This window comes from Takifugu flavidus, chromosome 1, assembly GCF_003711565.1.
Source record: "Takifugu flavidus isolate HTHZ2018 chromosome 1, ASM371156v2, whole genome shotgun sequence".
NCBI classification, from domain to species: Eukaryota; Metazoa; Chordata; class Actinopteri; order Tetraodontiformes; family Tetraodontidae; genus Takifugu; species Takifugu flavidus.
In genome coordinates this window covers 798346-814075 of record NC_079520.1, presented here as the reverse complement: position 1 = coordinate 814075, position 15730 = coordinate 798346, and the positions used below count along the sequence as shown (strand labels likewise).

At 52.6% G+C, this 15730-nt stretch overlaps 2 protein-coding genes and 1 long non-coding RNA gene across 6 annotated transcripts; 2 read left to right on the top strand and 1 right to left on the bottom strand.

The window, feature by feature from the left end:
* Window positions 1–1677: 1677 nt before the first annotated feature.
* LOC130537128 (ribosomal RNA processing protein 1 homolog A-like) lies at window positions 1678–8125 on the bottom strand. The gene is made up of 16 exons (XM_057053648.1): window positions 7991–8125; window positions 6891–7179; window positions 6468–6550; window positions 5647–5704; window positions 5458–5543; window positions 5323–5384; window positions 5060–5189; window positions 4913–4977; window positions 4644–4837; window positions 4476–4567; window positions 4294–4391; window positions 3568–3587; window positions 3348–3494; window positions 2321–3087; window positions 2127–2190; window positions 1678–2002 (listed from the first exon to the last, which is right to left on the bottom strand). The coding sequence occupies exons 2-16, from the start codon at window positions 7015–7017 to the stop codon at window positions 1803–1805; spliced, it is 2193 nt and encodes a 730-aa protein (XP_056909628.1). The 5' UTR covers window positions 7018–7179; window positions 7991–8125; the 3' UTR covers window positions 1678–1802.
* On the top strand, window positions 5594–7473 carry LOC130537475 (uncharacterized). Its single transcript, XR_008953631.1, has 2 exons — window positions 5594–5777; window positions 6120–7473. It is a non-coding gene; the product is annotated as an uncharacterized LOC130537475 (long non-coding RNA).
* slc37a1 (solute carrier family 37 member 1) lies at window positions 7911–15424 on the top strand. 4 transcript variants are annotated; one of them, XM_057053712.1, is made up of 19 exons: window positions 7911–8019; window positions 9065–9222; window positions 10173–10254; window positions 10343–10448; window positions 10518–10596; window positions 10675–10810; window positions 10882–10958; window positions 11059–11225; window positions 11298–11350; window positions 11422–11493; window positions 12424–12546; window positions 12620–12773; window positions 12970–13055; window positions 13355–13403; window positions 13672–13745; window positions 13830–13908; window positions 14008–14105; window positions 14180–14244; window positions 14583–15424. In XM_057053712.1, the coding sequence occupies exons 2-19, from the start codon at window positions 9167–9169 to the stop codon at window positions 14596–14598; spliced, it is 1572 nt and encodes a 523-aa protein (XP_056909692.1). In that variant the 5' UTR covers window positions 7911–8019; window positions 9065–9166; the 3' UTR covers window positions 14599–15424. The 4 variants fall into 4 exon arrangements, with proteins under 4 accessions (XP_056909692.1, XP_056909701.1, XP_056909683.1 ...); XM_057053721.1 differs by lacking the exon at window positions 7911–8019 and adding an exon at window positions 8188–8327; XM_057053703.1 differs by lacking the exon at window positions 7911–8019 and adding an exon at window positions 8335–8577.
* Window positions 15425–15730: the final 306 nt, after the last annotated feature.

Below are 15730 nucleotides of genomic sequence, written 5' to 3'. Positions count from 1 at the left end.
GTCTGTTGGGGACCAGAACCGCTCTGATCCGCAGGAGAGTCCAAGCCCGGCCCGCTCCGTTGTCGCTGGCCCCGCTACACCTGCTCCTCCACCTTGTTGCCCTCGCCATCAGCAGTGGGCTCCACCTGCATGGGCTGGCAGCAGCCGCCGCAGACGTACCTGAGGAACCACAGGTAGGCGCCGCCTGACACCAGGACCGTGACCATGATGATGATGGCGGCGCCAAAGGCCGGCGAGACGGTGTCCTCCAGGACGGACCCGAGTCCTCCCGGACTGTCAGGCAGGCTGGCGGCCTGACCTGAGGCAAAAGAAGGGTCAAAGGTCACTGTTAGCCATCAGGGGGTGGGGCTTCAACAGGAAGTTAACACGTCCAAGCATTGCAGATGTTTCCAGCTGCCAAAAATGCCCATTTGTGACGATGAAGATGCTGCATGAACATCATCCTCATTCAGGTCAGAAGATTGAGGAGATGAAGGAGCAGATTGAGCTACTTCCTGTCCAGAAACACCGAATACGATCAGAACACGCTGATGAAGATGAGGCTGCTGCGTCTTCATCCCACAGAATTCACGTGTAGAAGGTTACAGCTGATGGAGGAAACTCTTCCTTTGAAGCCACTTTCTGGTAAAATCTCACCAGTTCTTCCTGATAAACTTGATAAACGGCCTCAGTGGAGGCGCTAACGTCACCGTTGCTAAGGCTAACCTGATTATGACAACCAGTGAGCTATTTTTGGTATATATTTTGGTATCAGCCAGAACCACCTGAGCTGATTACAAAGTGACCCCGCCCCTCACACACGCGCGCGCGCGCGCGTACTCACAGCAAACAGCTGGAAACACCAGAGAGGAGGAGGGTGAGTGGACCAGCAGCTGCTGCAGGTTTGTCCTGATGAAGAAGAGAGGAAGACCTCCGTAGGTGACCAGCACCAGCACCCGAACCCGAACCAGCACCAGCACCAGCACCCGCACCAGGACCCGAACCTTCACCCTCACCCTCACACCAGCTCCCGAGCCCCGCACCGTCGCGTGGCGCTGAAGCAGCAGCTTAAACACGTATTTCACCCGGACTGCGCGTGACAGTCACACATGCGCGAGGACGAGGTGCACGCGGATGGAGAGACAGATGAAAGGCGCATCGATCTCTTATCATTTTTAAAGCGCCCACGAGCGTCGCTGTCACGGACATTTTAATGGCGCGGCAGCGCCCCTACAGGCGGCCCGGGGAAACACACCCCTAATTTAAGATGATTCCACTTCCGGTAAAATCTGAACTAAAACTGCGTTTCCTTAAATTAAACACAACGTCTGGAATTTTATTTCATCCCGTTTGTCCGTCCAAGTTCTATAAGGTAAAAACATTAAAATGGATTCGTTCTTATAGCGCCACCACGTGGCTGCACCGCCATGTTTCCATCAGAGGCCCCTTCGGGCTGGAACATCCCATCATCCCATCACGGGTCTTTACTGGTCAGACTGGGACATCCAACCATCAGACTTAGCGTTAGCGTAGCAAGATGTTCCCAGTACTGGTCAACTCATGGAAACACCCTGCTGAAAAACATTCATCTAAATTCAAATTTCCCTCAATTAGAAGAATTTTCCACACGGAGCCAAATTAGGGATTAAAATCCGAGATTTATCTGAACATTTACGTTTTAAAACAGACGAATAAAACTGGAAAATGAGCAACTTTATTGGAAACTTTGATATAAATATCTCACTAGTTTTCCAAAAACAAAGCTAAAATGAGGAAAACCAGGAAGTTTATTCCAGGTCGGATGGCCGCACGTCTTCAACCCGTTAGAAGAAGTCTGCTGCCGTCGGCCGGGATTTGGGCGTCCTGCGAGGCGTCCCCGCACACTTCCTGTTCCGGACGCCGGCCCGCAGCGGCGTTGCTGGAGACTTCAACACGCCAAACTTGGGTTTCTGCTGGGGGTCAAAGGGCACCCGGGAGGACCCCTCAGGACTGACCAGGAGGCTCCGGTCCGTCTTCCTGAACTCTGAAACCACAGCGGAGGTTCAGAACCAACTCACGACGTTCTGGTCCTTAAACGCACGTTTGTCGTTATTCAACGTTCATTAAAACGATGATTCAGGAACTTTAACGAGCGGCGACCTTCTGACCTGCAGTTTTATTGTTCCGCAGACCAAACGTCACTTTCTTGGACTCCAGTTTGGGAGTTTGAGGCTGCAGAATAGAAACAGGAAGTTCTGGGATTTAGTTTGTCTGGAGGAGACACACACACGTACAGAGACACACACACACACGTACAGAGACACACACACGCACGCACGCACAAGTTAGCCAGAGAGCTCACCTTTGATGTCCCCTTCACCTTTGATGTCCCCTTCACCTTTGATGTCCCCTTCTGGCCGACGCCCCCTTTGGTCCTGCAGAACAGCGGCGTGGGGACGGCGGCGCCGGTCTGAAAGGCCACGAAGTCGGCCTCGGTCTTCTTCTTCTTGGGTGGCGTTTGGGCGTTCGCCGTCCCGTCTCCCCCGTTGGACGTCTGCAGCTCATCGGCCTCGAACTCAAACACCACGGGGATCTTCCTCCTCCTCACCTGGGGGGCACCTTCCTCTGGAGGAGCTTCCCTCCTGCCCTCAGCGCCTGTCGGGGCAGAAACCCGCCTCTTCTTCTTCTTCTCTGCTGTCACGGAGACGTCCTCCTCCTGAGGAGGTTCCTCCTGGACGTCCGTTGCTGGTGTTGGAGCTTCTTTGAGCGTTCCTCCAGTCACCGGGGGGACATCGGCCTTCTCTGCCTCTCTCTTCAGGTTCCTCTTGTTCCTCTTCTTTCCTGGAGTTTGGGGACCGTGTTGTCCACCGTTCACCTGAACGTCCTCCAGGTCCTTGGTCCCCGAGGGGACAGCAGTGATGGAGGAAGCTGTCCTCTCCTCAGGAGCTTCTCCTCTGTCTGAAGGCTCCTGGGGGGTGCTCTCAGCAGACCCTCCCCCCTCCACAGCTTTCTTCTTCTTCTTCTTCTTCTTCCTGCTTTTCCTCTTCCTCTTCTCTTGATTTGCAGGTAAATCAGCCGATTCTTCTTCCACGGTGTCGTTTGGCTTTTTAGAAGATTCTTTTTTCTTTTCTGGAACAGATAAAAATCAAAGGGACGCCATGGCAACCAGAGCAGGTACAGATGAATGGATGTCAACAGCAGGTTAAGCTCCGCCCCTCAGAGGCGATTCATATTAAAATAATATTAAACCTTTAAATCCTCACAGACATTTGCTCCTTCAGACAAATATTTAAAAAACATAGCAAAGCTGCCTGGTTACCGTGGTTACAGAATGACAACTTTAGGAAAAAGAACAGCGAAGTCTGGACCAACGAGGCGGCGTGACGCACTTTTACTCTTCTTGGTGATTGGCCCCGCCCCCTCCTCCTCCTCCTCATTAATGCGGCGTCTCCTCTTCATCCTCTTCCTGCTGCAGTACATGTCGTCATCCTCATCCGTGGACACTTCCTCCGGACACTCGTGCTGAGGGAAGACTCCTGGAGGGCGGGGCAGAGGTCAAAGGTCAGTGTGAGGCGGAGGGAACAAAGACGGGAGACGGTGGAATCGTACCTTCGCTCAGGTTCCGAAAGCTGATGGTCGACCAGGGGAGGAAAGAGAAGAAGAGCAGGTTAGAAGCAGAAACAGTGAAGCCGATCCAGAACTGATCCAGAACTGATCCGGGGCCGATCCAGAACTGATCCGGGGCCGATCCAGAACTGATCCAGAACTGATGCAGAACTGATCCACAGCTGATGCAGAACTGATCCAGGGCCGATCTAGAACTGATCCAGAGCTGATGCAGAACTAATCCAGGGCCGATCCAGAGCTGATCCAGAGCCGATCCACAGGAGGAGAACTGCAGTCTCACTGTAGCAGATTCAGCCTCCAGCAGACGCTTCACACCTTCCTCTTCTGCTCCCTGCTGAGGGGGGTTTGGAGCTGATGATGATGATGATGGTCGTCTCCTTCACCACTCTAACCCTCTCGGGGTGACGGGAGGGGGCACACATGGGTGAAGGCAGGTCCGTCCCTGGATGAGCATGTGTGGGTTCGGTGCCCTGCTCAAGGGTACCTGGGCAGCGGACTGAGGGAGCTCTGACCCCCCCCCCACTACCAGAACACCTTCCATGTTTGTCTACTCTGGGTCTCGAACCAACAACCCAGCCCAGCTGCCCACAGCCTGAGCTCCCACCATGCTAATAACATGTTAATAACACTGAGCTTCGCTGCGGCGGCGTTGAGGACGCCACAGGAGACGTTCGTGGCCAAACGACAGCACGAAGACGAGCAACTCACATTTTGACGATGTTGTAGAGTTTCCGTCTGTTGTGACTCGGCGTGCTGCTGCGACTCGCCAGCTCAAACAGTTTCGCCGCCAGAGCGCCGTAGTCAAACTAGCAGCGAGGAGAAAAACACGGAGGTGAGCAGAAAGCGAAGCGTCGTTGTCGAGGCGACGGGTGACGGGATGAAGGCTCCACCTGTAGCACCGGGCCAACGTCTTCATCACCCGCTGACTCGGACTTTTCCGAGTCGAGCAGCTCGTTTTCATCACCTTCCTTCGAGGTTCTACCTGAAAAACAAGTCGGCACATTGACACAGGAAGCTCAGCGATGCTAACATGCTACATGCTAATCTGCAGCAGGCACCGTTGGTCCGGGACTTTCTCCCGTCTCCGCCTCTTTTTGCTTCCCGCGTTTCCGTTTGTTCATCTTCCTCTCCAGACGTCTGCTCCGAGTCCGAGTCCGAGTCCAGCTCCTTCATCAAGTCTTCGATGGCGAAGGGAGCCTGGTCCACGATGGTGCTGAAGATGCTGCTGCAGATGGCGGCCAACAGAGTCCGGCTGGAGAGAAGAAGAGCGCCCAAACGTCAGCATCGGCGCCACGTGCTAAAGCAGAGCTCCTCTACAGAAACGCACTCTTTGGTTCTGGCAGCTGTTCTGCAGAAGGGCTGGATGAAGACCAGGTTCTGATCAGCAGTGAGCTGGAAGCACAAGAACATCATCATCATCATCATCCTCGAACACACCTGTGGCAGCAGAGACCCAGGTCCCGAACAAACGCACCTCGTCTGCAGCCACCGCCGCCAGCTCGCTCATGTAGACGTCCAGGATGTGGTACTGCAGCCCGCAGGGCGCCTGGGCGCCGCTCTGCAGGACCTGAGTGGAGAGCAGCTCCAGGAACCTGGAGACAACACTGAGAGAGAAGACACGCTGAAGGCTGCCGCCCACCTGGCTGACCGGGCGCCGCCCGCCTGGCTGACCGGGCGCCGCCCACCTGGCTGACCGGGCGCCGCCCACCTGGCTGACCGGGCGCCGCCCACTCTTACCTGCTGTCCCAGCGGGTCTTCTTCAGCACCTGGAAGGTCTGTCTGAACATGAAGCGGACCAGCTGTCAGAGACAAAGTGCTGGTGAGAAGAGCTGCAGGACGGTTCCTCAGCCATCGAGACTGGCTGCTCCTCACCTGGAAGAACTTGTCCATCCTCAGCCTGTCGATGCCCGTCCACTCTCTTTTAAAGGTCTGCAGGAAACTCTGCACGTACAGCAGCTCTGTGGGAGACAGAGCACCTTCATCATCCTCCTCCTCCTCACCAGAGCACCTTCATCATCCTCCTCCTCCTCCTCACCAATGATCTAACAAAGTCACACTTACGTCCATCAACATCCTGGAAACTGTGGATGAGACTGGAGATCTGATGGGACAGCTGCTCCTGCAGAGGGATGAGAAACATCAGAGGATCCACAGAGAAACGGACCAAAAAAACAGTTCATTTTCACCTTAAGGTGAGTAAGATCAAAGAAGCAAAGACAGGATTCTCTGGTGAGAAGCTGCAGGTGCAGAAGCACCTGAGTCGGTCCACAGGCGGCTGTAAACCGGGCCCAGCTTCATGTGGCCCTTCATGGACCAGAAGACGGGACGTACGAGCTCCAAAATGAGAGTTAAACTCCTCAAGTTTTAATTAACTCAATTTGACAAAGGACACGTTAACCTGCAGGTTACATGCAGGCTTGGTCACAGTCGTCACTCAGTGTTATATATTAATATGAATTAATATTATATAATATTATATTTTGTTTGAATATCAAGTTATGAATGAGTTTTCTTGATCTCTTCGTCCTTTTCAGGGTCGCGGGGACGGTGCTGGAGCCGTGCTCCACCCCTGGATGTGAGCAGGTACCTTGCTCAAGGGCGCCTCGGCAGCGCTCTGAAGGAGTTCTGGCACCGCCGCGACTACCAGAACCCCCTCCGTGTTCAGTCTGCTCCAGGTCTTCTCAGCAGCCCGCGTTAGCAACGCCCGGAGGACTAATCTATTCTAAGTAACTATTCTGTTTCTGCGAGATAATATTTCTCTTCACGTCACTTACCCTAACCCATAAAAGGCTGTCACAATTCCCAGGTGTACTCAGACGATTGAACTCTCAACCATTTTACTGGAGTCTGCTCCTTTATTCAGGATCCACCAGGAAACGCACCTGCAGCAGTGGTTTGTCCTGCATCCACAGACAGTAGAACAGACCCTTCCACAGTTTCAGCAGCTCGTCGGGCGTGAATCCATCTACACACACACACACACACACACACACACACACACACACACACACACACACACACACATGGTTCAGCCAAGTGAAAATTAGCAGCTGGAATAATTAAAAACTCACTGATCTGATAATCCACACTGCTGTAAAATCAATACTCATTACAGATGGCAACACATACAAACCTATTAGGCCTCTGGATGAAACTGACTGAGTTAAAGTACCAACTAATCAATATCTCTTTTTCAACAACTGGTTAAGTGCGTTAACCATCACAACTATTGCTATCAGACTGCTAGTTTAGTATTAGCCGCAGCTAGCGTGCTCCGCGTCGGCTAGCTGGAGCTGCTAGCTTACCTGCCGCCTTCTGGGACCGGACAAGAATGTATTTCCTAAGTTTCTTGATCGCCTTGGTCCGGACGGGCTTCTCATTGGAGGCTAACCTCTGGGCGAACTGGACCTCCGGCTCCTGAACCGACACCATGCTCACTGGTAGACTCACGTGGAGACAACAAGCTTCCCTCTGCTTAAGTTTTCTCTCGCTTCCTCCCTGTGGTTGAGCAGTTTCCGGCGCGGTTCAATGACGTCAGAGCAGAGCCACTGTAGTTTTTATTATGCACCGGAGGGTGGCGCCAAAGGACCCCTGCTGGGGGAAGAAACGGCGCGTTTGGTCAAGGCTGAGACTCGTTCATATCCAAGCTAAAAATCAAAGAATCATTTCAAAACGTTTGACAAATAAAACAGAAGTAGGAATTGAAAATGTTATTTGAATTTTTAAAGATGTTTCACCTCGTTTTTAGATACTTGTACTTCATTTTATGTATTTTTTATGTCATTTGTCACGTGCGTGATGTTAACGTGTATATTGTACTGCACGCTGCAAATTTCCCGGCTGTAGGACGATTAAAGGTTATCTAACATTATCTTAAAAAGTTAAAAATCTGATCAGTTACTTAAACCATTGAAAGGATAATATTATATTAGATTAGATTAGATTAGATCAGATTAGATTAGGTTAGAACAGATGAACTCTGCATCAAAGCCAGGAGAACACACATGAGAATAAAGGTTATTTTATTATTATTACATTAACACATTTATGGAGAAATGTTTTTTAAGAACGTTGTGTTTTTCAAAACTGAAATTTAAACTTCATAAAGACCCAGAAAACCTTTCCTGTTCCAAAGGCTGAGGCCGGTACAGGTGTATAACTGGCCCACAGGTTTATGTTAGCCAACATTTAAAACATCTCCACCTTATCTCAGATTTTATCATCCAATCACACGTCTAACCGTGTCCTCCGAGCTGGCAGTGACGTCATCGAGTGTGTGTGTGTGTGTGTGTGTGCGTGTGTGTGACAGAGAGAGAGAGAGAGAGGAGAGAGAGAGAGAGAGAGAGAGAGCGGGAGACATTCGGACAAAGTGTCGACATGTTGCGGGTCTGAAAACTAAACTGACCGAAAATCTGGCGGCTTTGGCGGCGCGAGGTAAGCTGATGACCGAGCACGAGGGACGGCGGTCCGAGCACGAGACAGCGCGTGGTCGCGGGTCTTTTTTAGCGTCGGTGAAAGAGGCGGAAGTCTGATGTTAGCCGACACCAAAGCGCGACATTGTTTCCGGATTCGCTGCACAGGAGACCCAAATCGCGTCTCCGCGGTTCCGTTCAGTAGCTGAAGCTTCGACCCGGACGTTCCCGAGAATTCGTGTTTAACCCACAAGAAGGAAAAGACAACATGACAAAAGCTGCAGTTGAAGGTTCAGATGTTCATCCTCAGGGGACACCGCCGGTTTCAAGGTTCGAGCCGGTTCTGGTCTCTGGTTTGGATCCCATTATGAAGTGAGAAGATGCAGAGATCAGAGCCGCGGAGGTGTTCGGGCTGTCTGAGGTCAGGGGACCCAGGTCCACCTGACTAGGAACCTCAGAACTCGCCAGTGACGTCATGAACGCGGTTAGCCGTGACTGGCCCCTCCGGGGTCCCAGAGGTCAGCCGGAACCGGACCTAAAGCCGGAGCCAAGGCCGCTTTCTTTGGTCCAGCTGGTTTCTGTGGGTCTGCTCTGCATCTCAATGGTTTATAGTTACGTTTTACAAAAATGAAACGATGATAAAACAAACACTTCCTGTAAGAACTTCAGTTTAAAAGCACTTAAAATAGTTCCATCTCTCATTTATTATTATTGGGATGAGCAGCGTTGAAGAGTTGGGAATACTGGTTGATCTGGTTTTAACAGTCATGTTCTGCCCGTGTCTGGGAGGGTTCCCTGGTTCCTCCGGTTCTGAGGTTCCTCCGGTTCTGAGGTTCCTCTGGTGCAGAGACACCGAGGGAGAGGCAGGAGGAGACGGATGAAACGTTCTCACGTTCTCACGTCACTTTCAAGCGTCTCCATGTTTGAGCCAAACCTGCAGATGTTCTTTAAATTGTTTTTATTTCTACCATCTTTCATAAAAGGTGTAAAACTGTAAAATCGTTGCTGCTTTTAAGCTGCACAAAGCAACATTTGGAGGAGGGACTGTAGTCTTCCTTCTCTTTCAGCTTCTCCGTGTCTGCCATGGTGCCGTGGCGTCTCTTCCTTCAGCAACCAGCAGCTTCTACTCGGGTCGAGGAGATCTGACGGAACCTTCTGGACCTTCAAACATGGCTGCCGTTCCTCCTGGGATCCGCCTGCTGGTGTCCTTCAGCAGGGAGCAGTGGTGAGTGACCCACTGAAGATGCATTAGCAGCTGGCTAAGAGGACATGTGAGCACAGGGAATATCAACCTTTACAGAGAAAACATCACAAGAGCAGTTAAATTAAATCACGATTCATCTGCGTCACCAGGTTTGTTAAGTGATCCCGTTTTTACATGAAAGGACAAATTATAGCAAATAGCCTAAAGCCACATTTGAGCTGCTTTCTTGGGAGTAAAACAGGAGCGGAAGTGGAGTCTTGCTGGAGGTTCGGGACTCAGCGGCGACAGTGACCCCTGGTGGCCGAACCGCGCCAGTGCGTTTCACCACCTCAGGACTTGCTATGTTTGTGAGGACAATCGAGCTGTCATCGCCGCATTTCTGTGCAGTTCTTGAGTTCGGCATGATGGTGAACTGATCCGGTTTTATTGTCTGGACGAGCACTGCAGCCGTGCACGTGGCCTCAGACACGCCTACACATGGATCAAAGTCTGATGTTGATTTCTGAACATATATGACCTGATGCACTGTTCAACGTCTCCTGGTGATGACAGACAGGCAGGCAGACAGACAGACAGACAGACAGAGAGACAGGCAGACAGACAGACGGACAGACAGGCGGACAGAGAGACAGGCGGACAGGTGTGTTTGCATTGAGGTCAGCTGATTACTCGTGTAGACCCGAGGACGTGTTTGCGGTCTTCGTGTCGGCTCCACGTTGACACACACGAGAGACTTTTCACAGCTGGGTCCTAAACTGGGACCAGTACAGAAGCAGAACTGGAAGTTTGAACGTCCCGAAATTTGTCAGGATCTGGTTCAGTTCAGTTTGGCTCACGTTCCGCTGTGTTTGGATCTGTGGACTTATTTACACATAAATAAAGATTATTCAGTAAATGTGCTGCAGGTCTGACGTCAGAATCAGATCGGTAAGTTCTGCTCAATACTGCCCCCCTGCGTCTCCTGGGTGCAGGTACAGAGCCCTCACCTTTGGCCTCACCTTCCTGCTCTACACCTGCTTCCACCTGTCCAGGAAACCCATCAGTATCGTCAAGGTAAACACACACGCACACACACGCACACACACACGCACACACAGACACACACAATATTGATCCACTCTGCTTCTGTTTCTTTCGGTAGAGCGAGCTTCATAAGAACTGCTCCTCAGTGAGCGAGTTAGCCACCGCCATGTCCGCTGGCGGGCAGCTCCTTCACACAGATGTGGGCTGCAGCTGGAAGCCTTTTGGTTGGTATGGTCCCAGTTCTGAGCCTCTGCTGACGCGGACGCTCTGAAAACGAAGCCTTTCCTCCTCAGATAAGAGCAACTACAAGCAGCTGCTGGGAGCCATGGATTACTCCTTCCTGTGTGCCTACGCCGTGGGGATGTACCTCAGGTAGCGCCCACGGAACACGCCACACTCCAGCGCCTGGCGTGTCCCCGGTTAATGTGATGTCATCATGTGTCCCTGCAGCGGCATCATCGGGGAGCGCCTGCCCATCCGCCTGTACCTGACCGTCGGCATGCTGGCCAGCGGCCTGTTCACCTGCCTCTTCGGGCTGGGCTACATCTACAACATCCACAGTCTGAGCTTCTACATCTTCGTGCAGGTGGGGCTCTCCGCACGGCCTCAGAAACAGAACACCGGCGTCCTTATTTCTGCTCCACTTCCTCCTTCCAGGTGATGAACGGTTTGGTCCAAACCACCGGCTGGCCCAGTGTCGTCACCTGCATCGGCAACTGGTTTGGGAAAGGACGGTAGGGACGAAGCTTCGGGGCGCTGGTTGATCTCAGCGTTTGCTAGCGTCGTGCGAACCGTAGTCAGCCGTTTTGAAGCTGTGATGTCACTTCCTGTCAGACGTGGCCTCATCATGGGCCTGTGGAACTCGCACACATCAGTGGGGAACATCCTGGGCTCTCTGATCGCTGGGTACTGGGTCTCCTCCAACTGGGGCTTATCCTTCATCGTGCCTGGCATCATCATCGCAGGAATGGGCGTGGCCTGCTTCCTCTTCCTCATCGAGCGTGAGTTCCTCATGTGAGCGGCACAGAAGACGTCAGAGTTGGAGATGAACCGAGCCTTTTCTCCCTCTGCAGACCCCAACGACCTGAAAAGGATGTACCTCCAGAGTTCATCTGCAGATAAAAAGGTGAGACTTCGCTTCAGTCCCGTCCTGAACGGCTCTGATGGCGTCTCCTCATCCTCTTCATCCCCCTGCAGCCGGAAAAGAGGAGCTGGAAGGGTGAGAGGGGACACTCAGCTGGTCTGCAGTACAAAGACAGCAGCAAGCAGGTGAGTGTGAGTGTGTGTGTGTGCGTGTGTGTGTGAGAGCCTGAATCTCTGTGTCTGTGTGTGAGAGAGCCTGAATCTGTGTGTGAGTGTGTGTGTGTGAGAGAGCCTGAATCTGTGTGTGTGTGAGTGTGTGTGTGTGAGAGAGCCTGAATCTGTGTGTGTGTGTGTGAGTGTGTGTGTGTGTGTGTGAGCCTCATTGTGTGTGTGAGTGTGTGTGTGTGTGAGAGCCTGAATCTCTGTGTCTGTGTGTGAGAGAGCCTGAAAGTGTGTGTGAGTGTGTGTGAGTGTGTGTGTTTGAGAGAGCCTGAATCTGTGTGTGTGTGAGTGTGTGTGTGTGTGAGCCTCATTGTGTGTGTGAGTGTGTGTGTGTGAGCCTCATTGTGTGTGTGAGTGTGTGTGTGTGAGCCTCATTGTGTGTGTGTGTGTGTGTGTGTGTGAGCCTCATTGTGTGTGTGAGTGTGTGTGTGTGTGTGAGAGCCTGAATCTGTGTGTGTGTGTCCCTGTAATGGGGACATTTTAAAATGGTTCTCAGGGTCAGGGTTCTTAAGGCGAGGCCTCTCCTGGACCTGGGTAGCTCAGGGTCGGGCTTGGTTGGGACGCTCGGGGCTCTATGAAGGTCCCGAGCGGGTCGGCAGGTCACCACCTGACCTGTGACCCTTCAGACCGACTGATCCACTACTGATCCGGAGGCTGATTTAGGGAGCCCGCGGTGCGTTCAGGCGTCTCCTCATGTGGTGGGAGATTCTCCTACAGGCTCTAACGTGTGACAGAGGTCTGGATTATGGTGGTTGTGAGAATGTCTGACAATCCAGATTTCACTGGAATAATCAGTTGGCAGGATAAAGGACAGGATGAGTGGTTGTGGGTTCATGTCTGTGGAGCGTCTGTGGAGCGTCTGTGGAGCGTCTGATCCACTTCCTGCTCCTGCAGAGCTGCGACACCGAGCTGCTGCTGCCCAGAGACGCCGCGTCTGTCGCTCTGCAGCCCGTGGTGGTGGTGAGGCGGGAGGCGGAGCCATCGCCCATCAGCTTCATGGGGGCGCTTCGTATCCCGGTGAGAGCAGAACACAGGTTACACACCAGACGTGAGCGGCCCTGTCCGGAGGTGACGCAGCGTGTGTTGGCAGGGCGTGGTGGAGTTCTCCCTCTGCCTGCTCTTCGCCAAGCTGGTCAGCTACACCTTCCTCTTCTGGCTGCCGCTCTACATGACCAAAGCAGCTCATCTGGACGCCAAGAAGGCTGGAGACCTGTCCACGCTGTTCGATGTTGGAGGGATCGTGGGTGAGTGGGTGTGTGTGTGTGTGTGTGTGTGTGTGTGTGTGTGTGTGAGACAGAGACATTTCCTGTCAGCATTTACCAGCTTTTGGTCCTTTTAACTCAAGAAGATGACACTGACATATATTGCTCACCTGTGTGTGTGTGTGTGTGTGTGTGTGTGTGTGTGTGTGTGTGTGTGTGTGTGTGTGTGTGTGTCCAGGAGGCATCCTGGCTGGTGTGTTTTCTGATAGGTCAGGAAAGCGAGCCTCCACCTGTGCTGTCATGCTGCTGCTGGCGGCTCCAGTCGTGAGTTCCGTTCCGAACTTGGTTCCTGGTTCCGAACACACAGAAACATTAAAATGACAGAGAGGATTTATTTGTTATAGCTAAAGTGCGCAGAAACGCTCTATGAAAAGAATCAAGCACAAAATACAGTTTCATGTAAACAACTGATTCCAAAAGTCCGTCCCCCCAGCGCGGGCGATGCTGCCCCCTGGTGGCGGGAAGACGTCACGCCTGACACTTCCTGTCAGGATCAAACGCTCGTCTCGGTAACGGCGTCCGTTTGGAATGTTGTTCCTGAAGACTTCCTCTGTCTCCTGCAGCTTTACGGCTTCTCCAGGATCAGCAGGTTCGGCCTGGGTCCGACCATCGGTGAGTCCCGTAACTTCGCCGTTCGTGGTCGTTCTTTAATGCGTTTGAGCAGAAAACTGAAGGTCAGGACAGAAAAGGTCAATGCGTGTGTAAGACGAGCGTTCCTGAACGCACCGCCGGGCTGCTCGCCGCCGGGCTCCTCGCCGCCGGGCTCCTCGCCGCCGGGCTCCTCGCCCGTGATTGGCCGAGCGTCACGGCGGCCGTGGCTCGTGGGCGTTGTTGTGGCGGCTGTAATGGTTGCTCTGCTCTGACGGCGTGTGTTCCTCAGCCATGCTGCTGGTGTGCGGCGGTCTGGTCAACGGCCCGTACGCCCTCATCACCACCGCCGTGTCAGCTGACCTGGTGACGTTCAGCCTCCTTTCAGTTCTTTCAATGGTCTCAGGTGAGCTCAGATCCACCATTAACTCCTCCCACCTTCCACCTCAGGGGACCCACAAGAGCCTGAAGGGGAACGCCAGAGCCCTGTCCACGGTCACCGCCATCATCGACGGCACCGGGTCAGTCGGTGAGTGCAGGTGGATCACATGATCACTCCGGGTTTAGAACCCTTCGGGAGCTTAAGTGGTTCTGGGGATGAGCAGGTGATGAAGGTTGATGTGCACAGGTGCAGCACTGGGCCCCCTGCTGGCCGGACTCCTGTCTGCCGGAGGCTGGAATCAGGTGTTCTACATGCTGATGACGGCGGACTTCCTGGCTCTGCTGGTGAGTGCTGGGAGGTCGGCGTGCTGCCGGGCTCGGATCAGCGGCACCGCTAACGTCCGATCGTGTGTTTGCAGCTGCTGCTGCGGCTGGTGATGAAGGAAGTGACCTCACACAAGTCCCGCCCCCCCGCCGCTGTGGAGTAAGACGCCCCGTCACATGACACCGTGTTTGTTAGCTGGTTAGGTCCAGTTAGGTCCAGTTAGGCCCAGTTAGGCCCAGTTAGTCTGTAGAATCTGTAGCAGGTTAGCGGAGTGTTAGCTCCGAGTCGTAACCATGGCAACATCCCTGCCTGTGAGTCACAGAGGAGAAATTAGATCACAAACGTCACAAAAGACTTTATTCTGCTTCGTTTCAGACAGAAATACATATTTTATATTTACATATTTAATTTATACATTTTTCTAAATCTCAAATGTTGAATCACAAACTTCAAACTTTGATCTTCACAAGTTTGAAGGTATTTTTGTGTTTTGTCAGGCTGAAGGAGCACTGAGCACTTTGGAGAAGAACCACTGACCTGGGACCTGGCTCTGTGTGTGTGTGTGTGTGTGCGTGTGTGTGTGCGTGCGTGTGTGTGTGTGTGTGCGTGCGTGTGTGTGTGTGTGTGGTGTGTGTGTGTGTGTGTGTGTGTGTGTGTGTGTGGTCCTCTTCAGGTCTCCTTTAGCAGCATTTAAATCTTTTCTGTAATTAACAGACTGTCAGATGCTGGTTCTGTGTGGTGACACTAAAAAGGTGTCTCGTTAGCACTGCTAAGCTAACAGTGGCTCGTTAGCACTGCTAAGCTAACAGTGGCTCGTTAGCGCTGCTAAGCTAACAGTGGCTCGTTAGCGCTCCTAAGCTAACAGTAGCTGAGCTCCTGTGGTCTCCTTATTACAGATTCTTTATTTATTGCCAAATTATCTGCTGTAACTTTAACAGCGACTTTACGCAGGACGAGTTTCCTCCTTTTAAAGGGCCGGTCTGTGTTCCTCTGCCTTCCTGAACCAAAGACTTGGTCACCTGACTTGGTCACCTGACTTGGTCACCTGACCCAGACGCTTCCTTTGAAGGTCTCTTTTGGTACGTTTAGGCTCCAGAGCTTATTTTTCTATCAGCCGTGTTGGTGACGGGCTGCTGGCTGTGCACACGTGCACACGTGCACACGTGCACACTTGAGGGTGTGATTGTTACCACGAGCTGGATCTTTAACATCTGTCAGCTGTGACGTCAGGTTACCAGAACCAGAACCAGAACCAGAACCAGTGAGCAGTTCAGGGCTGTCGTGGCGTTGCTAATGTGTTGAATCCTGTCCTGTGGAACAGTAAAAACATCCAAGTGTCTCCTGCTGTCTTTGTCAATCATTTGCTGGACGTTTGCAGCTCAACAGAAACAGAAATGTCCTCCTAACTCGTGTCCCCACCTTAACTCGTGTCCCCACCCTTAACTCGTGTCCCCACCTTAACTCGCGTCCCCACTCCTAACTCGCGTCCCCACTCCTAATGTCCCCACTCCTAACTCGCGTCCCCACTCCTAATGTCCCCACTCCTAACTCGCGTCCCCACTCCTAATGTCCCCACTCCTAACTGGTGTCCCCACTCCTAATGTCCCCACTCCTAACTCCTAATGTCCCCACTCCTAACTCACGT